This window comes from Nomascus leucogenys, chromosome 19 (assembly GCF_006542625.1).
Source record: "Nomascus leucogenys isolate Asia chromosome 19, Asia_NLE_v1, whole genome shotgun sequence".
Taxonomy (NCBI): domain Eukaryota; kingdom Metazoa; phylum Chordata; class Mammalia; order Primates; family Hylobatidae; genus Nomascus; species Nomascus leucogenys.
The window spans coordinates 20,560,804-20,588,097 of NC_044399.1; the positions used below are offsets into that span (position 1 = coordinate 20,560,804).

A 27,294-nucleotide genomic window follows, 5' to 3' on the forward strand; every position below is an offset into this window, starting at 1 on the left:
AATCTCTCGGCTCACTGCAAGCTCAGCCTCCCGGGTTCACGCCATTCTCCTGCCTCAGCCCCCCGAGTAGCTGGGACTACAGGCACCCACCATCACTCCCGGCTAATTTTTTGTATTTTTAATAGAGACGGGGTTTCACCGTGTTAGCCAGGACGGTGTCGATATCCTGACCTCGTGATCCACCCGCCTCAGCCTCCCGAAGTGCTGGGATTACAGGAGTGAGCCACCTCGCCCGGCCTGCATTTCTATTAATGTTAAGAAGTCATGCTTCAGGTGACCCCTAGCGGGGAGAGAGGAAGGCGGGGAAGGAGGGAAAGAAGAAAGCCTCAGAATCATGGTAGGAAGTGCCTGGTGGTTCTAGTCTTCCTCTGGCTAGCTCCTGGCTCCCAGGGACTCTCTGTTTATGATGCTGTACAAAATGGGCTAGAGAACCTCGAACTCTTCACACTTACCTCGAAGAGGTCAGCTGAAGCAAATCCAAAGGCAGTGAGGGTAGTTTTCAGCATGCTTTCTTTAGGAAGGTAGTTATTTGGATCAAATATAAGATTCCCTTCGATTTTGGCTGAGGCTGGGTCAAGTGATGGAAGAGAAACAGATTTGTAGAGTTGATAGTTCCGAGAAAATTTTCTGAAGTCCATAACAGTTGGAAGTTGAGATTCTTTTAGAGCTTCTTTCACTAACTTTTTCAGACTAGATAAGAAGAAGTAAATTTTGAGCTGACACACTATGTTATTATCCTTTGACTCTTGCACCCCAAGTAAATATGGATTTCCAATCACTACTAAAATGTCCGGATTTCATTGACCCTAAGGCTTTGAATCTAGGTATGCTACACATTTGCACAAGTGTTTGTTTCAGAAGCAAGGGCAGACAGTGGCTATGCCGAAACCTGGGGTTGGAATTCCAGCTCAGGGCCCTCAGTGGTATATGGGTGGAATAGCTTTTACTTACTCTTGGATATCCAATTCTTCTGAGTTCAAGATATTGGCAATATGGGAAGCCACAAAGTTCTTCACTTGCTCATTCTGTTCCCGTGGTAGAAGTTGGACAATTTTGTTAATATCTGCCTGTGAAGGACTCCTCATCAGCATGAGATAGGCAGCCAGTCGCTTATCTCCCGGAGAAGCACCATCAAGGAAAATCTGAAGAAGAACCTCCTGGTCCTGCAGTCAAAAGAGGAGATGGTTATCACTGTCCTGTGGTCAGAACACAGAACATGCCTGGCAAACACTGGCATTGTCTGCTAGCTCTTTCTTAAGCACAGGTCTAATTTCTCTGTAATCACTCTTCAAATGCTGGTATTGAATCTTCTTGCCAGTGTTTCCTAGAGCACTGTCAAGTAAGGGTTCCCAGAAGAAGCCTGTGGAATGCCTGTTGAATTCAATTCCATTAAAACACATAAATTATGGCCAAGTTATGATTTGTTTGGAGATCCACCACTAAGTGAAAATCAAGTTGTTTTAACGTAAGTTATTTTAATGTGAGGGTAAAGATGAGAAGGGGTAGTAAGAGTTTGGGGCTAATAAATAGGGTAGTTTCCAAAGTTCTGGAGTCATTGCACCTGAGAGGGGGCCAAGTTGGCTATCCTAGCCTAAGGTTTTTGGTAGAAAATTAAGCATGTTTTTCCATGATGAGAGGGATGATCAATCTGGTAGGTGGATGCTAGGTAGCAAAAACATCTCACATTCTGCATGTTGACATAGCAGCAAGGTCAAGTATTTCTCTCATGTCACCTACTGCTAGGCAGTCAAGTCAGTAGGCTTGTTGAAATTTGCAATTAGACTACAGTAGAGGCCAGGTACAATGGCTCACACCTGTAATCCCAGCACTTTGCGAGGCTGAGGCAGGTGGATCACCTGCGGTCAGGAGCTCAAGACCAGCCTGGCCAACATGGCAAAACTCCGTCTCTACTAAAAAATACAAAAATTAGCTGGGTGTGGTGGCACATGCCTGTAATCCCAGTTACTCGGGAGGCTGAGGCAGGGAGAATTGCTTGAACCCTGGAGGCAGAAGTTGCAGTGAGCTGAGATCATGCCACTGCACTCCAGCCTGGGCAACAGAGTGAGACTCCATCTCGAAAGAAGGAAGGAAGGAAGGAAGGAAAGAAGGAAGGGAGGGAGGGTGGGAGGAAGGAAGGAAGGAAGGAAGGAAGGAAGGAAGGAAGGAAGGAAAGAAACAGCAGAATAAAGTCAGTAGATGAAATCTAGAGTCTCATTCCCCCAGTACCTTCCAAATCCTTGTTAATAAACTTTCACTTTCAGACCTCTTCTTGTGGACTTTACCTTGTCTTTAGGCTCCATTTTCCGCAGAGCCTGGATGGCAGCTTTCTGGATCATCAGTGATGGCTTTGTACTTTGGACACATTTCAGGATTGAAGACTTGAGTTCTGGAGTTAACTGCTCCATGGTTTGGCCCATATTTCCAATGACCTGCATTGAAGAAAAGAAACAAGAACCCATCAGGGTGCAGGAGAGGGAAGTAAAAGGTGTCCAGGAGAAGTGCTTCTGAAATGATGTATGTCATATAAAAGACTGAGATTACCCGCAGAATCAAATAGGTGTAATCTTCATCCCCAGTGCAGTCGTCTTTAATCTGTTCCATCAGGTAATTAGCAATGTCCAGCAGCTCCTGGGTCCCTGTAGGGTTTGTCTTATGATAGCTACAGAATAAGAGAAGAGAGTCAGGACTTGGTAACCCCAGTTAGGTTTGTCTTAAAACCCAAACTTGTGAATTAGAAAAAATAATTATAAAATTCATATGGAATCCAAAAAGAGCCTGAATAGCTGAAGCAATTTTAAGCAAAAAGAACAAAGCTGGAGGCATCACATTACCTGACTTCAAATTATGCAACAAGGCTATAGTAATCTAAATAGCATGGTATTGGCATAAAAATAGACACATAGATCAATGGAACAGAATAGCTTGAACCCAGAAATAAAGTCACATACTTGCAGTCAACAGATCTTTGACAAAATTGACAAAAATATACACTAGGAAAAGGACACCCTTTTCAATAAGTGGTGCTGGGAAAGATGGATTGCCATATGCAGAAGAATAAAACTGGACTCCTATCTGTCACCATATAAAAAAATCAAGATGGATCAAAGACTTAAATGTAAGACCTGAGACTATAAAAATGCAAGAAGAAAACCTAGGGAAAACTTCTCTGGACATTGGCCTAGACAAAGAATTCATGAATAAGACCTCAAAGGCAAAGACAACATAAACAAAAAACAGACAAATAGAACTTAATTAAAGTAAAAAGCTTCTGCACAGTAAAACAAATAACAGGATGGACAACCTGCAGAATGGGAGAAACTATTTGCAAACTATTCATCCAGTGGGGTACTAATATCCAGAATGTACAAGGAATTCAAACAACTCAACAAAAAATCTCCCATTAAAAAGTAGGCAAAGGACATGAATAGACATTTTTTCAAAAGAAGACATACAAATGGCAATAGGCATATGAAAAAATGCATAACATTACTAATCATTAGAGAAGTGTAAATTAAAACCACAATGAGATAACATCTTACAAGAGTCAGGAGGGCCATTATTCAAAAGACAAAAAATAACAGATGTTGGTGAGGATACAGAGAAAAGGAAACAGTTAACCACTGTTGATGGGATTGTAAATAAGTACAACCTCTGTGGAAAACAATACAGAGATTTCTCAAAGAACTAAAAATAGAGCTACCAATGAATCCAACAATCTCATTACTGGGTGTATACCTAAAGGAAAAGAAATCATTATATCCAAAGGAAACCTGCACCCATATGTTTATCGCAGCACTATTCACAATAGCAAAGACATGGAATCAACCTGAGTGTCCATCAATGGACGATTGGATTAAAAATGTGAAATGTATAGGCAATAAAATACTATTCGGCCATAAAAAGAATAAAATCATGTCATTTGCAGCAACATGGATGGAACTGAAGGTCATTGTCTTAAGTGAAACAGGACAGTCACAGAAAGACAAATATTGCGTGTTGTCATTTATAAATGGGAGCGAAATAATGTGCACACAAGGACATAGCGTGTGGAATCATAGACAAAATTGAGACTCGGAAGGTGTGGAAGTGGAGGGAGATGGATAGTGAGAAATTACTTAGTGGGTACACTATATGTTGTCTGGGTGATGGATACCCTGAAAGCCCTGACTTAACTACTGCACAATCTATTCATGTAACAAAATTACAATTGTTCCACATAAATTTATATAAAAATGTAGAAAAGCAAAAAAATTTCATCAGAAGAAAAAACTGCTAGCCTGAGCAACATGGTGAAACCCTGTATCTACCAAAAATACGAAAATTAGCCAGGGCGTGGTAGCATGCACCTGTGGTCCCAGCTACTCAGGAGGCTGAGGTAGGAGGATCACTTCAGCCCAGGAATTTGAGGCTGCAGTAAGCCGTGACTGCACCACTGCACTCCAGCCTGGGTGACACAGTGAGACCATCTCAAAAAAAAAAAAAAATTAAAAGGAAAAAACTGCTAACTAATATTGAACTGAAGTTAATAATATGCATGCTGTAATACTTAGGGGAAAGTGTGTTGATGTTTGCAATTTACTTTGAAATGCTTCAGAAAATAAGATGAATTAATGGATGGATGTATATGTGATAAAGCAAATATAATAACACTTAAATGGTAGGAGATAGCTGGTTTTCTAGGGGTTTTCCCTGTGAAATTCTGTCAACTTTGCTGTGTTCAAAAACTTTTATAATATAATATAGAGAAAATATTTTTAAAAATTCAATTTGTGTTTGCTGATTTCTTATTTCAAGTCATTACCCCAAAAATGATCAAGAAAAAACACAAGAGTAAGGAGCAGAGTTTGAAAGTGGAAGGAGGGGTTCAGTTTTAATACACAGATGCACAGAGGTGCAAGATGTTCCTCTGCTTCTAGGAGGAGAAGTATAGTGTGGAAACTCACTTGTTGACCGCGTGGCTCAGTGCATACAAGGTGGCTCGGCTGCGCTGATCCCTTGCCATGTTGAAGATCTCTCGCAGCTGCTGTGCTGAGGGCTCGGGGATCAGGGCCACCAGGTAGGTGACCACATCTATCAGAAGGGGGTTGGCATGCACACGTTTCAGCCACTGGAGAATGTGAGTGGAGCACTGGGGCTGTCCACACTGAACCAAGGCTTGTAAAGTGATGGGGCTGAGAAGAAAGACATGGATAAAGTTATACAGACCACCTTCGGGGCACATAAAATATTGCTCATGGTGTGTCCTCTGCCAGGAGAGCCCTTAATCACCTCATTCACTATTCAAATCTAACCATCTTTCAAAACCCAACTTGGAGCTCAGAACCATGACGCTTTCCTTAAGAATATTACCCACAGAAGAAGCCCAATCGAGGAAAGTCCCAAGAGGGGACTGCGGATCTGCAGCGACAAGAAAACTGTTATCACAGTCCTTTGGCCAGCACACAGAATATGCCTGGCCAACATTAGCTGGGTCTCATTCCTGGCCTCAGTCCCTTCTCTCACCTTCATAGCACTTAAAGCCAGTGCCTTGAAGGGTAGAGAAATCATATTATATTTTTTGTCTGAGTTCTCTCTCCACCAGCCTATAAGCTTCTGGAAAGCACCTGCAATAGACCTAGGAATTAAAAGATACCCATCAAAATGTGGGAACTATTCTCCTTCTATTTTAACACACAAATACGTAGCTGCCTTGAACAGAGTATGCATGTGTGTGTTTCATGGAACTCTTAGCACATCAGCTATCCAGCAATCATGAACTGATTGACTAATCGATTAACTGGATTGATATCCAAATGGCCCCTGAGACTCTCCATTTGGCCAAGGTTTGAAAGTTCAGTCAGTTACCATCAGTCTTATAAAAAGTTGAGCTGTAACCATTAGATACCTGGACACCTCGATCAGCTGTGGCAAGAGAGATGTGACTGCCTCATCACTGAGGCCTCTCAGCTCAGTAACCAGCTTATTGAAGAGATTAGCTCTCTGGATATTTTGCTCAGAGATGGTTAGTTTTTTCAGTTCCTGGAGAGTCTTCAAAACAGCTTCGGCCTGCTTTGGAGGTGATGTGGATTTGGTGCTCTCAAATGCGAGACCCATCTTCTTAGTACCTGGAAGATGGAACGTGTCAAAGGAACTCTAGCTTTCTTCAACTCAACCATATCTTTGTCTACTGGAAGCTGGAAATTGTGGAGTATCAGCACAGGGGAAAAGGGAAGAAAACTATCCTGTATTCAATGCCTGCTAGATCTGGCTCTGCCATAGGTGATTGACTTGTTTTCACTGACTCATCAATCCTATCCCTGTGGGGTGGCATTATTGTTCAATTTAACGATAAATTCAGCCCTGCTTCTGAGACCCACAGAGTTTTTGGGCAATGTAAATTGCTCATCCCTGGATCTCAGCTCTGAGTCCCAGAGATGAGACAAAGAGATGAGACCCAGAGATGAGGAACTGCGACCCAGAGATGAGCAACTTAGGTTTCCCAAGAGCTCTCAGGATCTAAGAGGTAGAGCTGAAGTGGAATCCAGACTTGTCTGAGTCTATCATCAGGTTACCTTTAGCTTGAAATAATTGGTGAGGAGGTGCTACTGTTGACATGGTTACAACTGGGACCAGGCACATGGGTGCTTATCACCATTTCTTCTAATTGGGTCTACCAGCAGCTTGTGGGGAGGGGAGACACTTTTGTATCCTCTCCACCACCTACTGTGACCTATGCCAGTAAGAGAGGTAAAAGTCATCATGGAAATGTGGTGTAATGAAAATATTCCTGGCTTAGATTACAACCTGGCACTTATTTGCCCCCCTCTAATATTCTGCGGCCTTGACTACATCAAACTCTAAGCCTCTCTGTGTCACTGTCTCCTCTGTAGAATAGGTATAAAATCACATCTCTACCACTGACATCACAGGCTGCTATGAGCAATAAGGACAATGAGGTAGTGTACAAGAAGGAATTTGGACAGATACAAATACAATACAATACTGGGTAAGGGTTGGACTTGAGATTGCCAGAATTCCTTCTACCACTAAAGACTGACTCCGGAGGTTACTATCTGGCCGGACTCTCAAGGTTCTCTCCCATTTGGTCCACCTCGTCTGGGACAGCTCTGGGTCTTATCACAGGATGGGTGATGTCGGTTCTACCAAATATGTCATGTTAAACTTAGGATTCCAGTTTTCTATTTACAAATGCCTAGGTAGCTTTGGGAACTTCTTTTCCTTTATGTTATTGCAACTTGACGTCCTGAAATGAGTTTGCTTTCTCACTAGAGGTAGCCAGAACACCAGTGTCTGTATCACTTGTTAGTCGGCAGACATTTAACAGGGCTCAGCAAGTGGCTAAGCCATGACAGGCACATCTTGAGTAGATTTTCCAGCAACTATGTGGACAGAAAGTCTTACCTTCACCAAAGAAGCGGCTGTTGATCTTTGGTGTGTCTTCAAGTTTCAAAGTCTGTGTCACTTGTGCCGCCATCCCATACTTATTCCTGGTAACCAAGGAAGCACATCATGTCACGGATGGCCAGAACATACTAATCTTTCCATGTTGAAGGTTTTCCCTGTCTCTGGATCTACCCAAGTCCTGCCCATCTTTCAAAGCATGGGTAAATCCAGTCATTGTTGGCCCTGAATGAATAACATCCACCTCTTCCTGGTCACGCTAGTTATCCTCCCATCAAAAAGACATGCACGCCTTATACTCTCCACTAGTCTCGAGTGGCCAGAGGTAGGAACTAGTGCAATGTCTCAAAATTCTTTCATATCTTCCACAACATAGAGCCAAGAATATGGCAGTTACTCAATAAATATTCATTGATTATCAGTTTTCAAAGTGGATTTGGATACACAAGTTTCCAGTCAATATCCCAAATCTTCCATGAAACCTTTTCTAACCAGGGTACCCTGCAGTGATCTCCAGGTTTTCTGGATCTACAGCCCTTAAAGAATGGATCTTAGATATCTTTTGTTGATCTTGGATTGTTTTGCATGCCTAGGACTTTTCTGCCAGATGGCCTGTTAGCTTAAAAAGGGGGACAGGGAGGGGCGGCATTTTATCCCTCTCCATTCCTCCCTCCCCGGTACAGGTTTGCCTGGAACAGAGCACTTGAGAAGTGTTCAGTTCACACTGACCCATTAAATGACAAGTCAGGGGTGCATCACATGACCTACTTGTAGGAGAAAGGCAGGAAGAGGTGTTGCTCCTTGCAGATGGCCTCTGCCACATGCTTCCTCTTGGCGTCCAGGGTGTACTGACAGGACTGGCTGCTGCTGATCAGAGTTGACAAGGGGCGGGTCTATGAACGAGATTGGAGACAAGCATTTTGATCAGTCCCTGTTGTCTTCTGTTAAAAGCATTTACCTTCAAGGTAGAAGGGAGCAGGAGTCCTGTACCACTAGATAAACTCAGAGAAAGAAGATAACTGGGTACTTGACGTTTAGACCAGAGGGTGCAACAAGTCGGCATCCCCAAAGCTGAGTTAAGCTGTAGACTCCTCTTTTTCCACCCTCACTGGACAAAGTCTAAACTTTGTATCCTCCACATGCCCATCCCACCACACAGCCCCTCACACACCTGCTCAGTAAGTTTTCTTTGCCCAAAAGCCCATTCTTACCCATCTCTTTCATTTACATATTCTTTGCATTTATTGGGTTCCTGCTCCACATCTTCCATGAAACATTGCCCACTGAGCTACATGAATAATACTTTCTCCTTCCTGGTCAGGCCCAGGACTTCTTGTCTGCACTGTTCGGCTTATCACCTTATTGAGTATATCATGTATACTTTATTGACCTGGCTCCTGCATTAGACTGGAAGCATCCGGAGGGGAAGGTCCATGGTTCATCTGCCACTGTCCCTTCCTTGGTGCTGCCCAGAGTGGGGTTGAGCAAACAGCAGATGCTCAGAAAAGACCCCTAAGCCGGTGCATTATCCTCTTCTGACTGTGGCACTCATGGTCATCAGACTCCCTGTTTTCAACCCTAAGGACAATGACCACGAACAGTGCCCAGCATGACAGTGATTGCTCAAGTTATTCACATTCACTCAGACAGCCTGGGGCTCATATCAGGGAAGATGTTGCAGGGGTCAGGCAGGCTCAGGTAATATGGTGCTCCATGGCCCCAGTTAACAGACAGGAGAGGGTGCTCTGGGCCGGTGGCAGTGGGGCCATGTTTGGTCAGGGTGGTACTGGGGGTGGAAGGATAAGAAGCTGGAGCACTCTAAGTCACTCCACTTCATGGTATGAGGGAGAGGGGGAGAACACAGCTCTTGGGACTTCTTCAAAGGCCAGAGGCTTGGAGCTGGCACAAGGAGTCCTTGTGCAGGAAAGAACAGCAGGTGGTTTTGCTGCCCTACATCCATCCCCGGAACCTTCTCAGGGATGAGCAGTCATTACTCTCAAGTGATGAGATTAGAGGCAGTTTGGTGCCAGTGACAGAAGGACAGGAGGAAGGACAGGAGGAAAGACAGAGCTCTGGGCTGGGAGGGAGGAGCCTGACTCAAGTCTTGGCTCAACTGATCCCAGGCCATGAAGCCTGGGCAGACCTTCCCATGCCTGCTCAGGGTCCTATCTCTAGTCTGTATAAAAAACAGGCTGAGCAGGCTGTCCTCAAAGGTGCCCACTAGCTCAAAAATTCTGGAATTTTATTAATAAGAGGGTGCTCCTTGGTGTGCATGACAATGCTGACATGGGACTTACCATGCCTTTGATGAGAGCAAGTGGGCTGATGCCTGTGCGGATGGGCTTGAAGCGATCACACTGTCCCAGGTCTCTTTCAGTGGATATTTCTGTCGCCACATTGCCCTTCCTTGTCTTGACGGTAAAGTGAGTGGAGCAGTTTCCATACACGGTATCCTATGGGGGCAGAAGATGCAACCGCATGTATGAAACACGGGCAACATCCTTGGGTACTTGGGAGGGATGGGGTGGGGATCGTGAAAGAAAAGGCAGAAGGAATCTAGCTTTGGGAGGGACTTTCTTTTTCCTACTATGCAGAGTGTGGTCTTGCTAGTGCCTGGCCAGCCCAAGTTGGGAGAGAGAAAACCAGTTAAGGGTGGGTCTGCAGAAAGGCGTCCACAGCTTGCATCGCTGTCTTCTCCCAGTATGGTGTCGTAGAGAAATTAGAATAAGATAAGGGCACAAAAGTGCTCATGGGACTGAGGTGAAATGAATTCTGTCTCACAGTGAAACCTGAAATTCGTAAAAGAGACCAGCAACAGATCCCATTATTTTTGGTGTTTAAAATACACACAGGATTTACTGTGTTACACCATAACCCAGCAAACACAGGTAAAGAGCATCAAACAAAAGCAGGGGTGGGGTGGCCAGGACTCCTCAATAACTGTTTTAAAATTAGACCCAACCTGATAAGCCTGCTTGGGATGATCCGTCAGTGAGCCCAAGGGACAGGAGGAGCCTCGGGCACCAGTATGTCACGCCAATCCAGGGCTTCCTATGTAACTAGTCATGGAGTTGACTCAATGATCTGCTTTGTATATGGTAGGACTGGTCCCTAACACATGAAGATGAGTTTCAAGGGCCACTGCTATCAGCTTTCTAAATCCTCACCAGAAACAACACTTGCTTGGCTTCTTCTGTCTCTGGGGGAACCAGGAGGGCAGAAATGATGCCCCTCTTGATGTTCAGGATGTAAGTAGGTTCATCTTTCTCCGGGTAAAGGAAAACTTGCTTCCCTTCTGGAATGGCCAGCTTGAGCTCATACCTGTCCCAGAGAGAGGATGGTCACGGAAATGTCCTTCTCCATTACAACTTGCTGGAAGTAAGCTGGGTGGCACTGAAGTTTCTTTTCTCATGTTTTTTTAACCAATTGTTCTTCTGACATCATTTCTTTGTAAATATAGAATATAGCTACACACAGACATACATTTTCAAAAAAGTATGCACATATACATATGTTTTGGTTATTCTTTTTTTTTTCTTTTTTCTTTTTCTTTTTTTGAAATGGAGTCTTGCTCGGTCGCCCGGGCTGGAATGCAATGGTGAAACCTCAGCTCACTGCAACCTCCACCTCCTGGGATCAAGTGATTTTCCTGCCTCAGCCTCCGGAGTAGCTAGGATTACAGGCATGTGCCATCACACCCAGCTAATTTTTGTATTTTTAGTAGAGACAGTTTTCACCCTGTTGGCCAGGCTGGTCTCAAACTCCTGACCTCAGGTGATCCTCCCTCCTCGGCCTCCCAAAGTGCTGGGACTACAGGCATGAGCCACCAGGTCCAGCCATGTTTTAAATTTTTTTGCTTGACTCATCCAGCCTTGCTCTGTTCTCCACCCATATCAGTCTCTTTGCCCATCCTCTCCATACGGACACCCGAGTGGTTGTTCCATTTGTTTCTGCACACTCATACAATCCTCTGTAAACATGGGTGAGTGCAAACAGAGTCATACAAAGATTTTGTCATTGTTTGTTTTATACAAGTGGCATTGTATTATGCATACTTTTATCTTGTTTTTCTCACTTAATTATACTTCACAAAAATCCTTCTGAGTCACTTGGTATAGCTCTAACAGATTTTTTAAAAGCTGCATGCAGAACATTCCATTCCATGGCTAAATATAATTTATTCACACATTGCCCCATTTGATGGCATTTGCCTTCTCTCTTTCTGGATTTTTTTTAAACCACACAAACAATACCAAAACAAACATCCTTATATGCCTATCTTCACACATTACTGCTTTTATTTTCATGGGCTAGAGTCCCAGAGACTAAAATGTCTGTGTCAAAGGGTATTAAGTATTTTAAATTAGAGTAGATATTGCCTGATGGCTCTCATTTCCACCAGCAGCTCAGGACAGCACACTTCCTCACTGGCCTGCCAGCAACAGGTTCTATCACTGTTTTCCAGTTTTGCAGTATGATGGGTATAAGCGGATAAATATCTTGTTGTTACATTAATTTGCATTTCTTTTTTTTTTTTTTTTTTTTTTGAGATGGAGTCTCACTCTGTCGCCCAGGCTGGAGTGCAGTGGCGCAATCTCGGCTCACTGCAAGCTCTGCCTCCCGGGTTCACGCCATTCTCCTGCCTCAGCCTCTCTGAGTAGCTGGGACTGACTACCGGCGCCCGCCACCACGCCCGGCTAATTTTTTTGTATTTTTAGTAGAGACGGGGTTTCACCGTGGTCTCGATCTCCTGACCTCGTGATCTGCCCGCCTTGGCCTCCCAAAGTGCTGGGATTACAAGCGTGAGCCACCGCGCCCGGCCCAATTTGCATTTCTTGACTACCAGTGAATTGGAGCTTCTTTTCATACACTTGTTGGACAGTCATTCTTTCATATGGTGCCAGGCCATGGCTGAAGCCCATGCTGACTTTGGTCTTAGGGATTTCCCATTGGGTACTCTCTGAGTTTCTGAGGACCTGGCTGCAGCCACTCTGGTTACATCAGGAGGAAAAGGTAACGGACTTATCTCCCACAGCCTACACCCTCTCAGAAAGTTCCCAACACAAAGAAATGATAAATGTTTGAGATGATGGGTATGCTAGTTACTCTGATCTGATCACCATACATTACATGTATCAAAACATCACTATATTCTCAACAAATATGTATAATTATTGTAGGTCCATTTTTAAAAAAGACAGTTAAAGTCATGAACATGCAAACCTGGAAAGCCCTCCTTTTCAAGAACAGGAGTCTCTTCTGTATTTGGAGAAGACCAAGGACCAAAAAAACACCATTCTTTCCTCCTGCCACCATACCCCTCTCCCTCATATACAGTTAAGTCTTGGAGAAAATAAAGCATAGGAAAGAAAGAAGCCTCACAGCCTATTTTGGCGAGAAAGGACTGGCATCTGAATCTAATGTTTAGCAAAACTGAAAAATGGGCAAGAATGGTGATATGGTTTGGCTCTGGGTCTCCACCCAAATCTCGTCTCGTAGCTCTCATAATTCCCACGTGTTGTGAGAGGGACCCAGTGGGAGGTGATTGAATCATGGGGGCAGGTCTTTCCCGTGCTGTTCTCCTGATTGCAAATGGGTCTCGGAAGATCTGATGGTTCTAAAAACAGGAGTTTCTCTGCACAAGCTCTCTTTGCCAGTCGCCAACTGCATAAGATGTGACTTGCTGTCTCTCACCTTCTGCCATGATTGTGAGACCTCCCCAGCCACGTGGAACTGTGAGTCCAATAAACCTTTCTTTTGTAAATTGCCCAGTCTCAGGTATGTCTTTAGCAGCAGCATGAAAACAGACGAATACAGTTTTCCGATGCTACCAAGTTAACAACTCTGTCCTGCCTGTATTCACACACACCTAAGACCCTACAAAGTGTGACTGAGGATGAGGCAGGGGTGATGTTGAAAGTACTCACAATGGGTGCGACACGGGCCCTGACCAGTCAGCAGAGATGCAGCTGCGGTGCCCCATCAGCGTGCAGTGGCTGAATGCCAGCCTAGGAGGGGGAGCCACTGAAGCCTTGGTGCTCCTCTGCCCTGCGCTGAACAGACCCTGCCCCACCATGTGCCGGCCACAGGAGCCAGTGCCTCTGGGACCGTACACCGAAGACCACCAAGCGCTGGTCTTGTTTGGTTCTTTAAATAAGAATTCACTTGTTTAAACAAAGCATCTCAGTTTTATAATCTCAAGAAGCTTAAAGCATGAGATTTTTAGAAACACATTAAAATGATAATTAAAGGAACCTAACTAGGGAAGGGTAAATAATGCTTCTCTCTTTTTGATGATTGTGAAAACTCAGCAATTCCCTGATCCATGATGGATATGGAATACAAATACTTAGAGTCACATCCGTGCCTGGTGTAAACACACAAGTTTATACCTCAGCAGACACACACACATGCGTGTGCTCATGTACAACACACCTTACCTGGACATGGCTGCAGCAAACTCCTCAGAGTTCTTGGTTTTCTTCAGCAAGGCTTTGCCCTCAGGGTTGAAGCCATATACCTCTTTCAGGGTGCACTGGCTGGTCTTCATGATGAAGCTGCAGAGCTGGGGAACCTCCAGCTCAACCTGAGAATACAGGGTAGCAGAGCATTGAGGTTGTCTATCAAGAATGAGAGGCGGCCCCTGCAGCCCAGGGCTTAATCTCTAATCAGAGCACCAAAGGGAATGCTGTCGGGAACACCACTGCCTGCTCTTCAACACCACCTGCCTTATCAACATGCCTCCTGGGTTCTCCGTGCACCAACCTAGACTTAGTCCTATTGCTGGCCTTTTCCCCCTCCCGGGCTAACACGTTTCTTAAGTTTGCCCCTTTGCACGGGAAGCAGGATGTCCTTAATTGGTTCTAAAGTTACTCACTTTAATTATAAAGAGCTGTGGTTAAATAGAAGCGCTGCAGACTAGGAGAGTGAAGAAGAAAAACAGAAAGCAGGAAGAGGGCCATCCTTAGTTTCCACAGCAAATGTCTCCTTAATGTCACCCAAAAAACTGATTATATCTATTAGGGCCTATTTAGAGCTTTGCATATAGCTGGAGTTTCAACGGATTCCTACTTATTATCCAGCACTATTCAAATAACTTTATAGAAATGTTGTACATGTGTGCTGTTCAATATGGGAGCCAGCAGCCAGGGTGGCTGTTGAGCAGTTGAAATGCAGCTAATGTGACAACGAATATGAATTTTTAATTTCATTCCATTTAAGTAGCCCAATGTGGCTCATGTCTACCATATTGGACAGCACAGACAAGAGCTACAGTACTCTCTAAAAAAGATAACTGCTCAGCTTGACTTATCTTCCCCACCCAAACCCCAATAGCAGCCTGTAGATCTGCTCCAGCTGTACGTGACATGAGTACAGTCTCAATAATAAGCAAAGTTTTATTTTAGAACATACTGTATGTTTATATTTTTTCTTCTTTCTATTCGTTTTTCAGCAACAGATTTTGTTTGACTTAAATTATAAAAGCTGCATTTCACAGTGTGATTCCGAGATGCCTGCCTCCCTTAGCTCACCTACTGGGCTTCTCTCACACTGAAATCTACAGACTCACACTGCTGCTAATCTAGATCATGGATTCCTATTGCATCTGGGAAGTTAACGGGAAAATACATCTGACTTGCGAAATTTGGCAGGGGCAGACAACATCTCAGCAATGTGGCTGACTTACAAACAGAGGCAAAGTCCCAGTGCTTTGATCAGATTACAACAGTTCTGGGATGTTCTACGTTTGCTCAGTACACAACCTCCAGGAAGGTCGCGTGTTGGGCGCCCGCTGGAACAGGGCTGGGGGAAAGCTGTGGGCTCTAGGTCCCTCCTGACTGCATCCTCCATACCTTGCAGTTGATCTTGGTGGCGCTTCTTGAATCAGCAGTCCCAGGGACTCCACTGGAACTCTCAGCCTCATAGTTGTATGTGTACTTCCGGAGGTGCTTGAATCGGGTCGCATCTCCTAATGTGGGGAGAAATACATCGGCCACATAGCAGAAATAGCTCTCCCAAGGATAGCCAATTCTGGGCAGAGAGGGGCAGTGGCATAGAGAATTAAAAATGGTAATTAAACTCAAATTATTTTTAATTGACTTTATAATTAATTTTCCTTTATAGATTTGACTTCTCCATTGTGTTTTTGCTGAGGCTAATGTTTAAATTGGCTGGCATGTCTTGAATATCTCATCTGAGGCACAGGGAAGGGAGTAACAAGTGTCAAGTAATGGGGCCCAGAAAATCTGCATGACAGACCCTCTGGTAAATTAAGAGATGACAACATTACGCAAATAGTACTATCTCTAATGCTTTTTTAGCTTGAAAACGCCGTAATTCCGTGACTCTGAGACTACCAAATACTTGAGGCAAAGTTTATTAAGCATTAAGCGTAACTAACTTAAGAAACTCCTAGAAAGGAGTTTCTGGAGGTTTCCACCGTAGTTGAGAGGAATTTTCTGAACAATTGAAGAAAAAGAACATCTAGGTCCTGAGCCCAGCTGCAGTGATGCCAGATGGCCACCAGATGGCGGTGCTGCCCCATCAGAAGTCGGCCTCGCAGCTCCAGCATACAGGGTCCCGCTTGGAGGCCAGTTCCTTTGACCCCCCAGGGGTCAGGTAAATAGGAAGGGGGTGGAGGTCCTATTTCTGCACAAAGGTTAAAGTCAGTATTTCCTCACCCTCACATGCTTCGAATCAATGACTAGTCACTGATAAACAGGACAGTGATGTTTCTTCAAAGTGTGCACAGGCCAGCGGAGTGACAGTCCCTTCCCTCCCCCGCCCCCAGGCTGAACTTTTGGGACAGAACAGAAGGGCAGGTAGAAGAGAGTTGGCATCCCTTGAGTGTGGGCAGAGGCTCAAGGAACTTGCTTCCTGAGTTCAGAGCAGGGGACACCACGATGCCATCTCAGCCCTGTAGAGTGGGAGGCCCTCAGGGACCCGGGTGCAGGAGACTGCACGGGGCTAGGCGCCCTTCCACGCCCCATGCGCAGATGCCTTACTTGGACAGACCGGGCTGACATTTTCCAGCATTTCCTCTTCTGTAAGACAGGAGAAAGAAATCTGTGAGCTTCCCACGTCTTCCCAGCGGGTGCTAGGGCCCGACAGGGGGACCACCGGCACAGGTTTCACGTTTCAGGAGGGAGGCAGGCTCCGGAGATCCCCTCAGCCCCTCCATCCCGCGCCCCCATCCAGAGTCTGCAGGGGCCGCCAGCTGGTCCAGTCCCTCCACTCGCCCTGGACCCTGTGGCTGCCCTCCCTCTGGCCTAGGCCCAGACTGCCCCAGCCAACCTCGTACCGCCGGCTCCCTCCCGCTCCCTCTGCGCCCGCAACGCGGCCGCGCACTCACCGGCCCGGGCGCCCGCCAGCAGCAGCAGCAGCGCCGGCAGCGCCAGCAGCGCGGGCCTCGGCGGGCCCATAGCCAGCTGCGGTGGGGCGGCTCCTGGGCTGCGGCCTGGCCTCGGCCTCGCGGCCCTGGCTAGCTGGGCGGGCTCCTCAGCGGCAGCAACCGAGAAGGGCACTCAGCCCCGCCGGTCCCGGTGGGAATGCGCGGCCGGCGCCCGCACCCCATTTATAGGAAGCCCAGGCTGCAAGAGCGCCCGGATTGCAAAAGGTCCAAAGGGCGCGTCCCGGGCCTGGCCTGTTTGCTTTTCTACACTGGCTTCTCTTTGAGCCTTGAAGAGCCTCAGGGGAGGGGGCCCACATGAGATGCAGCCGCAGCCACCAGGGGCTGGGTCCCAGGTGGGTTCCCTCCCCCGAGCGTCTTCAAGGCCCTGGTGCGGCCCTTCCTGTGTCTCAGTGGGGTTATGGCCGGCGCCTCAGGGTCTGAGAAGCCTGCCCTGACCAGGGGTGCCTTCTTCAGATGACCCACCACGGGAACAAAATCCCTGCTTCTCCTGGACTGAATTGGGAGCCACGTGGAGAACCAGTCCTGAGCGCTGTCTTGGTGGAGACAAGTTCCCATGGGTTACTTCTTTTCCATTTTGGTGGACCTTGGATTTGCACCGACGCCCTAATCCTGATCAGTATCTGTGGCTGTGGGGTTCAACCCCTGCTGGGGGAGGGAAGGGAAGGGGGATGCAGGGAGGTCTGGTGAGTGACCAGGCACTGCCCCGAGGATGGGTGGCCTGCCTGGTCCCAGCGGGAGTCCAAGTGTCTGTCTTCAAGAAACCCCAGTGAGGAGAGGCCTCTGGGGAAGAGCAACCTCCCAGGCCCACCCCTCTTACGCAAAGTGTTCTTGGGATGTTGAGAGGAGGCTTTCCCTACCTGCACCAGCTTCTGGGTTTCCTCCAGTGGTGGGGAGGCCGACGAGGAAAAGCAGAGTAGTGGACAGGACACCTCATGTTCCTCATAGGCACCTGGAACCTTCTCATGCATCGTTTCCTTCTCTTCTAGGCACTGCCCATTTCCCACAGGAAACTTCAGCCAGCGCTCGCTGCCTCTGCCCAGCTGTAGGGAATCAGCCTTAGTAGAATTTCAGGGACACTCAGTTTACTAACCCAGGATCACTCAGAAGGGGTTATTGATGGGATGGCACTATGAAGGGCTGAATGAATGTCTGAGCCTGGCTGTGTCCCCAGGGCACCTCCAATCTGGTTAGGGAGACAAGCTGTGTAGGCAGGAAACCTCTGGTGAGCAATTGTGGTAGGATGGAGGCGGCGCCAACCAGGTAGGTATACCTGCTGGGGGACCACCCAGGAAGGCAAGTGGGAAGAGGCCAGGAGCAAGCTGGACGAGTGCGGATGCGAAGTGGACAGCGCCTGTTGCAGAAGTCAGTGTGTGCTCATTGTTACATCTTGTCAGCTTTGTTTGAATTATGAGATACCTCCAGATGTAACAAGCTACTGGTGAAGACTGATGATTCCAGAAGGATCAATTCTGAAACAGTAACTATGTATAAAGACCCAGTTCCCTCAGAGGAGACTCACAGAAAGACCTTCGCCTGCTTGCTGCACCTGGACTCCACACCTGTCCTTATTCAGATATTGTCATTAGCCATGAACTCCTATGGGCAGCTAAACTCCCTCCAGTGATCAGTTGCTCATCCACAGCATATTAATGTTATTAAAGATGGATATTACAGAGGTCTCAACTCAAGGCTGGTCATAACTACACCACTGATTTGTGAAAGGTCTGGAAAAAGTAATTGCTCTGAAACCCCACTTCTCTGAACACTTTATTTGAATTATTCTATGTGGACTGCTTTTCCACAGGGTTCGCTGCCGCTAGTGTTTGAGGAAACGGTCCTGCTTCCATGCATATTCACATTAAGGAGAATGAGTAAGAATATTCAGGTATAGAGAAGCCAAAAGGAGGTGTCGAGCTTTAATTTACAATCACATGTCCAAGCTTACTCTGTTACATGCAGATGAAACCAGGGTCCAATGGTCAGCATCAATATATATATATTGTTATATGTATATATGTTCTCTATTTTTTTTGAGATGGAATCTCCCTCTGTCACCCAGGCTGGAGTGTAGTGGCACAATCTTGGCTCACTGCAACCTCTGCCTCCCAGGTTTAAGCGATTCTCCTGCCTCAGCCTCCTAAGTAGCTGAGACAACAGGTGCGTGCCACTATGCTCGGCTAATTTTTGTATTTTTAGTAGAGACGGTGTTTCACCATGTTGATCAGGCTGGTCTTGAACTCCTGACCTCATGATCTGCCCGCCTTGGCCTCCCAAAGTGCTGGGAGACCGTAATTTTTATGAAGTAGGAATCAAAAATAAATTTGATGACTTGGAGGCAGGGAAACATTGTGAGATGCTTGGATGTGCTGAGAGGACTGTCACCATCTCTAAAGGAAGAAACCTAAGACTCAGCTTCCCTCTTTTCCTGATGGTCTTTGGCAAGTCTTCCCTGTACTGGGCCCCAGCCTTCAGTAGTTATCCCCTGACAGGGTCTAGCACAACCCCATAGAGCAAATGTTGAATTGTTGAGCTGACTTGAGTACATTCACGAAAATATTGTAAAGATTAATGCATAGATTTTTCTTCAATTACAAAATCCACTTAGATCCTTTGTCAAAGACCACATGGAAATATATTATTTGTGACCAAAGATATCACCCTTCATCCCTTTTCTTTTAGGTAGAGACACATTCTGGTGTCACACAGATTAATCTCAGCTAGTGACTGTGACTTATCAGCTCATAAATGCAAAGTCCTGCTGGGTGCACCATCAATCTGGGTAGTCATAGGGCTCTGGGTACCCATTAGAAAGCCACCTGACTAGAGGAATTTCAAGGCAATAGATAATGCTGAATGTCCCAGTTACATTATCTAGAAGCAAAACTATCCATTGTGCCTAACTGCAGCTGACCAGAAGGGTCTTGGCCAAGTTCAGGGAATCATGGAAGCTAATAAAGGGCCCCAGCAGACCAATATTCTGAGTTTAGTGCTGTTCACATACTGAAGTAGGTGCTTAGAACATAATTTGCTGAATATGAATGAATGAATCTGCACCATTCAGCTATACCCCATTTTCCAGGATATTTATGCATAGCGACCATGATGCTAAATAAATATTTCCAGTGACATAAAGCAAGGAAATACAATCTATACCAATTATTCCCAGCCATGCTGTTCCAAAATCTCATCTGGCAAATAGGGATCAGTATTGACAATGATTAATTAGCCTATCTCTTTTCTGCCTATGACAGCATTATAATTGCAAATGATGCCCAGAAGCTGGAAAGTAAACTTCAAACATTGTAGACGGAACCATGCCCAGGGTGTCCTGTTCACCCAGTGACAGCATGCATGCGTGAGCACGTACACACACACACACACACACACACAAATGAGAAATATCAGGAAAGAAATGGCACATTTAGGTGAATCGTTCAGGTGGAAGATGATAGGGTGAGCCAGTGTCAACCAAATGTAGGCATTCCAGATGGATGATTAACCCCTGTGAGAAGCAAAAAGAAACTTTCCTTCTCCATCATTCTGCTACTCAAGAGATAAGATCAGAATGTTGAGTCGCAGTTCCTCCCGGGAGAGAAGCCAGAAGTCAGCAGGGTTCAATGTGCAGTGAGGAGCTGCGTAAGTGAATTATCACCCTCTTCCCTATGTGGATGTCATCCTTCCACCCTCCAGGGCTGGCTGCAGCCCCACCTACTGCACTGAGTCTTTCTCTGGGACCAGCCCAGTTAGACTTCATGGCTTGTGACTCTGATTCCCTGTCATTCAGTTTCTAGATAGGACAATGATGATGAAAGGCCTTCATACAAACCTGCTGTTGTTGTCCTGAACTTATATTTTTCTCTTATAACATTATTTGATTTTTCATGTATTTACCTGTTCCCTTGCCAATGAGAGAGAGAAGCTGGGAGAGCAAGAACCATGCCTAGTTCACAGATTGGTACCCCTTGTCCTCTCTTCCTCACTGACACCCTTGCTAGGCCAGGCAGATGGTAGCCAAGCAGTAAACACTGTGATTATAATGTAATATGGTCCATGTGAATAGGTTTCTTTCATATACACACTTCATTTTTACTCTTGGGTGTTGCTGCTTATGTTTACATCTTAATTTAGAATGCACAGTGAACTTGGAGCTGTAGGAGAGAGGAAGGGTCTGGGAACTGGGGCCATGGGACAGTTTCTACGGCTCTGGGTGGCAGTCCCTCATCTGTGTGATGAGAAGACAGGAATGGACAGTCTCTTAGCCCCATTCAGTTCTTACTACTTTGATTCTGTGGAAATTTTGGGACTGAAGAAACAAACACATAAATTATTTTGGGCTCAAACCTCATGGCTGTTAGGAGCTGTGGCTGAGGATCCAGAACCATCAAGCAGGAAGGATTTTCTGGGAGGCCACCGACCTCTCCAAAGACCTGTGCCCACACTGCCTAAGAAATAGAACCCTTCACTCATCTTATACAGATTTCCAAATCAGATGAGGACATGCCCTCCTGGGGATGCTGGGGCACAGGGAATCGCAACTCTCCAGAAGTTCTTCCCCACATCTAGCTTTAGGCTTCATCTTTGCCTGACCTCGGATACACTTTCTTAGATATAACTTAGCATTTCCTTTGAAAGGCTTTTGGTCAGCTTTTGTCAGCCACTTTTTACTACTTTTTAAAAAAGTTTTCTTTATGTTCTCTCAAGACTAAGGCTCAGAATGCATTACCTCAGAAGGCTGAGACCAGTGCTGGTGCCAGAGAGCTTGGATGGATTAACACACCTCACCATTCCCACATCAGCACTGCTTCTCTTCACATACTATGGAGCCCCTGAGCACGCTCCTCCGAGAGCTTTCAGACCAGGAGAAGGGCATAATCAGACATCACAGTCAATCATGAGCATACGCAATGTGCCCAGTGTGGGGTCTACACCACAGTTAGACTATAGTGGTACGATGGGGGTCTCAGGGGTCCTGGAGGGGTGAGGTTGAACTGGCTCTGGGATGGTGGGCAGGATTTGGGTAACTGAAGAGGGAGGCACACTGAAAGTGCAGTGGCAGGAAGCTAGGAACATGTTGGATGTGTCTGGCTGCCTGTGATGACGCCAGGCTACTGGAGTCTCTGGGGAGAAGGGAGACAGGGGGATGGTCAGTGGGGGATACAGTTTGCCATGCCCAGGCCAGGGACAGAGCTTTCAGGCTAATGAAGCCTTTGACTTAATTTGACACTAAATGTAGTACATATGGCATTGAAACTCTGGACTGTGTAGAAGGCCACGAGAATTGGGCTGAATTCTCCTTGTCCAGAGCTATGAAGGGAAATGTAGCAACAGATATCTGTAGTCTCAAACATAGACAGGATATTAGAGACCAAATCGTGACTAATATTCTCATCTTATAGAGAAACTGTGGCCTAGACAGGCTAAGAAGTTTTGTTTTGTTTTGTTTTCATGACAAGGGCAGAGGTAAGGTGAGAACTTGGATCTTTAGTTTATAATCTAGGTTATTCATTCTACTCTAATTGCACTAAATCTACATTGGCTACATAAAATTGCTTGGAGATTGCTCTTTGGGCCAGGCACGGTGCCTCGTGCCTGTAATTCCAGCACTTTGGGAGGCCGAGGTGGGTGGATCACCTGAGGTCACGAGTTCAAGACCAGCCTGGCCAACATGGTGAAAACCCATCCCTGCTAAAAATACAAAAATTAGCCAGGCATGGTGGCCTGCACCTGTAATCCCAGCTACTCAGGACGTTGAGGCAGGAGAATCGCTTGAACCCAGGAGACGGAGGTTGCAGTGAGCTGAGATTGTGCCATTGCACTCCAGCCTAGGTGACAGAGCCAGACTCCACCTAAAAAAAAAGAAAAAAAAAGATGAATCTTTGATACCAGTGTATTCTCTTGTGTATTAGTCTGTTTTCACGCTGCTGTGAAGAAATACCCGAGACTGGGTAATCTATAAAGGAAAGAGGTTTAATTGATTTACAGTTCCACATGGCTGGGGGAGGCCTCAGGAAACTTACAATCATGGCATAAGGTAAAGGAGAAGCAAAGACCTTCTTTACATGGCAGCAGGAGAGAGACGAGTGAGGAGCGATGGGGAAATAGCCCCTTATAAAACCATCAGATCTCGTGAGAACTCACTCACTGTCACAAGAATAGCATGGGGGAAACCACCCCCACGATCCAATCTCCTCCCACCAGGTCCCTCCCTAAACATGTGGGGATTATGGGGATTACAATTCAAGATGAGATCTGGGAGGGGACACAGCCAAGCCATATCATCTTGTAATCTATTTCTTATTGAAAGTGAAAAATTTCATTTTTTTTTGTGGGTTTGTATTTAGAATAAATATGATTATGTAACTCATTACATAGGATCATAGAGGTTCAGGGCCTAGAAGGGCCATAAGGTTATTGAATCCAACTCTTCTCCATCAATCTGAGAATTCCTGGGCACCCATTAACAGGCTGCCTAACTGGTGGAATTTTATGAAATTAGATCATGTTCTAGGCAGCATGCAATGAAGAGTTTCCAGAAGGGAAACCTCTCCAGCCTGTCTATCTACAGATGGCCAGATGGAGCCTGCACATGTGGATCAGTGCTTTGTGGTCTTATCTCAGGTCTCTGCTATTTCTGTCCCCAATCCAGGGCATAGACCGTCCATCACAGGGAAAGCCAGGAATGGTCAGTACCGAGATGGAAGTTTTTCTGACACCATCTTTATCTAGATTCTGAAGTAAAAACCAAATAACTACCAGAATGGCCTGACACTGTTTTCATCTGTATGTTTTTCCCTCTCTGATAGCATGGAGAGGGCTCAGGCCATTGCCAGAGCCCAGACTGCTTAGGTTACTTGGTCTCCAAAAACAAAGTGGGTGGAAATGGGACATTTAGTATCAGGAATTTCTTAGTTTTCTCTTTTTAGTGGTGCACTTAATTTCTAATACAGTCATTTAAAAAAAATAATGGCCACCTTTAAGTGTTCTAAGGCCCACCCTGCAGAGGCCACAGATAAGTATATTCACTTATCTGGGAATATACTAATGGATTCACAACAATCAATTTTAGAATATTTTAATCACCCCCAAAAGAACTCTGGTACCAATCAGCCATCACCCCTTAAGTTCCCTACCTGTCCAGCCCTAGGCAACCACTAAGTTACTTTCTCTACAGATTTGCCTGTTTTGGACATTTCATATACATGGGGTCAAACAATATGTGGTCTTTTGCAACTGGCATTTTTCACTTCCCATAATATTTTCAAGGTTCAAACATGTTGTAGCCTTTTATTCTTTTTAAATTACCGACTAATATTCCATTGTATAGATATGTCACATTTTATTTATTCATCAATTGATAGACATTTGTGTTGCTTCTACTTAACAGCTATCAGGAATAATGCTGCTATGAATATCTGCATTCAAGTTTTTATGTAGACACATGCTTTCATTTCTCTTAGATGCATACCTAGGAGTGAAATTGCTGGGTAACATGGTAATTCTATGTTTAATCATATGAGGAACTGACAGATTGTTTTCCAAAGTGGCTACACCATTTTATATTCACACCAGGAATATATGAAGGTTCCAATCGCTCCACATCTTTGTCAACACTTGTTATTATCTGTTTTTTTTTTTAAATTATACCCATCCTAGTGGATGTGAAGTGGTATCTCATTGTGGCTTTTATTGCATTTCTATGATGGCTATTGATGTTGAGCATCTTTTTGTGTTCTTACTGGCAATTTGTTTTTTTTTTTTTTTTTTTTTTTTTTTTTTTTTTTTTTTTTTTATTTTATTTTTTTATTTTTATTTTTTTTTTTTATTATACTTTAGGGTTTTAGGGTACATGTGCACAATGTGCAGGTTTGTTACATATGTATCCGTGTGCCATGTTGATTTCCTGCACCCATTAACTCGTCATTTAGCATTAGGTGTATCTCCTAATGCTGTCCCTCCTCCCTCCCCCCACCCCACAACAGTCCCCGGAGTGTGATGTTCCCCTTCCTGTGTCCATGAGTTCTCATTGTTCAATTCCCACCTATGAGTGAGAACATGCGGTGTTTGGTTTTTTGTCCTTGCGATAGTTTGCTGAGAATGATGTTTTCCAGTTTCATCCATGTCCCTACAAAGGACACGAACTCATCATTTTTTATGGCTGCATAGTATTCCATGGTGTATATGTGCCACATTTTCTTAATCCAGTCTATCGTTGTTGGACATTTGGGTTGGTTCCAACTCTTTGCTATTGTGAATAGTGCCGCAATAAACATACGTGTGCATGTGTCTTTATAGCAGCATGATTTATAGTCCTTTGGGTATATACCCAGTAATGGGATGGCTGGGTCAAATGGTATTTCTAGTTCGAGATCCCTGAGGAATCGCCACACTGACTTCCACAATGGTTGAACTAGTTTACAGTCCCACCAACAGTGTAAAAGTGTTCCTATTTCTCCACATCCTCTCCAGCACCTGTTGTTTCCTGATTTTTTAATGATGGCCATTCTAACTGGTGTGAGATGGTATCTCACTGTGGTTTTGATTTGCATTTCTCTGATGGCCAGTGATGATGAGCATTTCTTCATGTGTTTTCTGGCTGCATAAATGTCTTCTTTTGAGAAGTGTCTGTTCATGTCCTCTGCCCACTTTTTGATGGGGTTGTTTGTTTTTTTCTTGTAAATTTGTTTGAGTTCATTATAGATTCTGGATATTAGCCCTTTGTCAGATGAGTAGGTTGCAAAAATTTTCTCCCATTCTGTAGGTTGCCTGTTCATTCTGATGATAGTTTCTTTTGCTGTGCAGAAGCTCTTTAGTTTAATGAGATCCCATTTGTCGATTTTGGCTTTTGTTGCCATTGCTTTTGGTGTTTTAGACATGAAGTCCTTGCCCACGCCTATGTCCTGAATGGTATTGCCTAGGTTTTCTTGTAGGATTTTAATGGTTTTAGGTCTAACATATAAGTCTTTAATCCATCTTGAATTAATTTTTGTATAAGGTGTAAGGAAGGGATCCAGTTTCAGCTTTCTACATATGGCTAGCCAGTTTTCCCAGCACCATTTATTAAATAGGGAATCCTTTCCCCATTTCTTGTTTTTGTCAGGTTTGTCAAAGATCAGATAGTTGTAGCTATGCGGCATCATTTCTGAGGGCTCTGTTCTGTTCCATTGATCTATGTCTCTGTTGTGGTACCAGTACCATGCTGTTTTGGTTACTGTAGCCTTGTAGTATAGTTTAAAGTCAGGTAGCGTGATGCCTCCAGCTTTGTTCTTTTGGCTTAGGATTGACTTGGCGATGCGGGCTCTTTTTTGGTTCCATATGAACTTTAAAGTAGTTTTTTCCAATTCTGTGAAGAAAGTCATTGGTAGCTTGATGGGGATGGCATTGAATCTATAAATTACCTTGGGCAGTATGGCCATTTTCACGATATTGATTCTTCCAACCCATGAGCATGGAATGTTCTTCCATTTGTTTGTATCCTCTTTTATTTCATTGAGCAGTGGTTTGTAGTTCTCCTTGAAGAGGTCCTTCACATCCCTTGTAAGTTGGATTCCTAGGTATTTTATTCTCTTTGAAGCAATTGTGAATGGGAGTTCACTCATGATTTGGCTCTCTGTTTGTCTGTGATTGGTGTACAAGAATGCTTGTGATTTTTGTACATTAATTTTGTATCCTGAGACTTTGCTGAAGTTGCTAATCAGCTTAAGGAGATTTTGGGCTGAGACAATGGGGTTTTCTAGATATACAATCATGTCATCTGCAAACAGGGACAGTTTGACTTCCTCTTTTCCTAATTGAATACCTTTTATTTCCTTCTCCTGCCTGATTGCTCTGGCCAGAACTTCCAGCACTATGTTGAACAGGAGCGGTGAGAGAGGGCATCCCTGTCTTGTGCCAGTTTTCAGAGGGAATGCTTCCAGTTTTTGCCCATTCAGTATGATATTGGCTGTGGGTTTGTCATAGATAGCTCTTATTATTTTGAGATACGTCCCATCAATACCTAATTTATTGAGAGTTTTTAGCATGAAGGGTTGTTGAATTTTGTCAAAGGCCTTTTCTGCATCTATTGAGATAATCATGTGGTTTTTGTCTTTGGTTCTGTTTATATGCTGGATTACATTTATTGATTTGCGTATGTTGAACCAGCCTTGCATCCCAGGGATGAAGCCCACTTGATCATGGTGGATAAGCTTTTTGATGTGCTGCTGGATTCGGTTTGCCAGTATTTTATTGAGGATTTTTGCATCAATGTTCATCAAGGATATTGGTCTGAAATTCTCTTTTTTGGTTATGTCTCTGCCAGGTTTTGGTATCAGGACGATGCTGGCTTCATAAAATGTGTTAGGGAGGATTCCCTCTTTTTCTATCGATTGGAATAGTTTCAGAAGGAATGGTACCAGTTCCTCCTTGTACCTCTGGTAGAATTCGGCTGTGAATCCATCAGGTCCTGGACTCTTTTTGGTTGGTAAGCTATTGATTATTGCCAC

General features: G+C 44.9%; 1 protein-coding gene across 1 annotated transcript in view; it reads right to left on the reverse strand.

Annotated features, from left to right (window-relative positions):
- Nucleotides 1-16,951, reverse strand: part of APOB (apolipoprotein B) — a 43,139-nt gene extending 26,188 nt beyond the window's left edge. Inside the window, exons 1-14 of the mRNA XM_003270568.4 lie at nucleotides 16,754-16,951; nucleotides 16,407-16,445; nucleotides 15,255-15,370; nucleotides 13,842-13,987; nucleotides 10,569-10,722; nucleotides 9,699-9,854; nucleotides 8,170-8,294; nucleotides 7,402-7,487; nucleotides 5,885-6,104; nucleotides 4,944-5,171; nucleotides 2,542-2,659; nucleotides 2,283-2,429; nucleotides 952-1,163; nucleotides 453-690 (exon numbers count right to left, since the gene is read on the reverse strand). Coding sequence (XP_003270616.2) covers nucleotides 453-690; nucleotides 952-1,163; nucleotides 2,283-2,429; nucleotides 2,542-2,659; nucleotides 4,944-5,171; nucleotides 5,885-6,104; nucleotides 7,402-7,487; nucleotides 8,170-8,294; nucleotides 9,699-9,854; nucleotides 10,569-10,722; nucleotides 13,842-13,987; nucleotides 15,255-15,370; nucleotides 16,407-16,445; nucleotides 16,754-16,823 — 2,055 coding nt within the window. The 5' untranslated portion in view covers nucleotides 16,824-16,951. The remainder of the gene's footprint in view (nucleotides 1-452; nucleotides 691-951; nucleotides 1,164-2,282; nucleotides 2,430-2,541; nucleotides 2,660-4,943; nucleotides 5,172-5,884; nucleotides 6,105-7,401; nucleotides 7,488-8,169; nucleotides 8,295-9,698; nucleotides 9,855-10,568; nucleotides 10,723-13,841; nucleotides 13,988-15,254; nucleotides 15,371-16,406; nucleotides 16,446-16,753) is intronic.
- Between the last annotated feature and the right edge of the window lie 10,343 nt (nucleotides 16,952-27,294).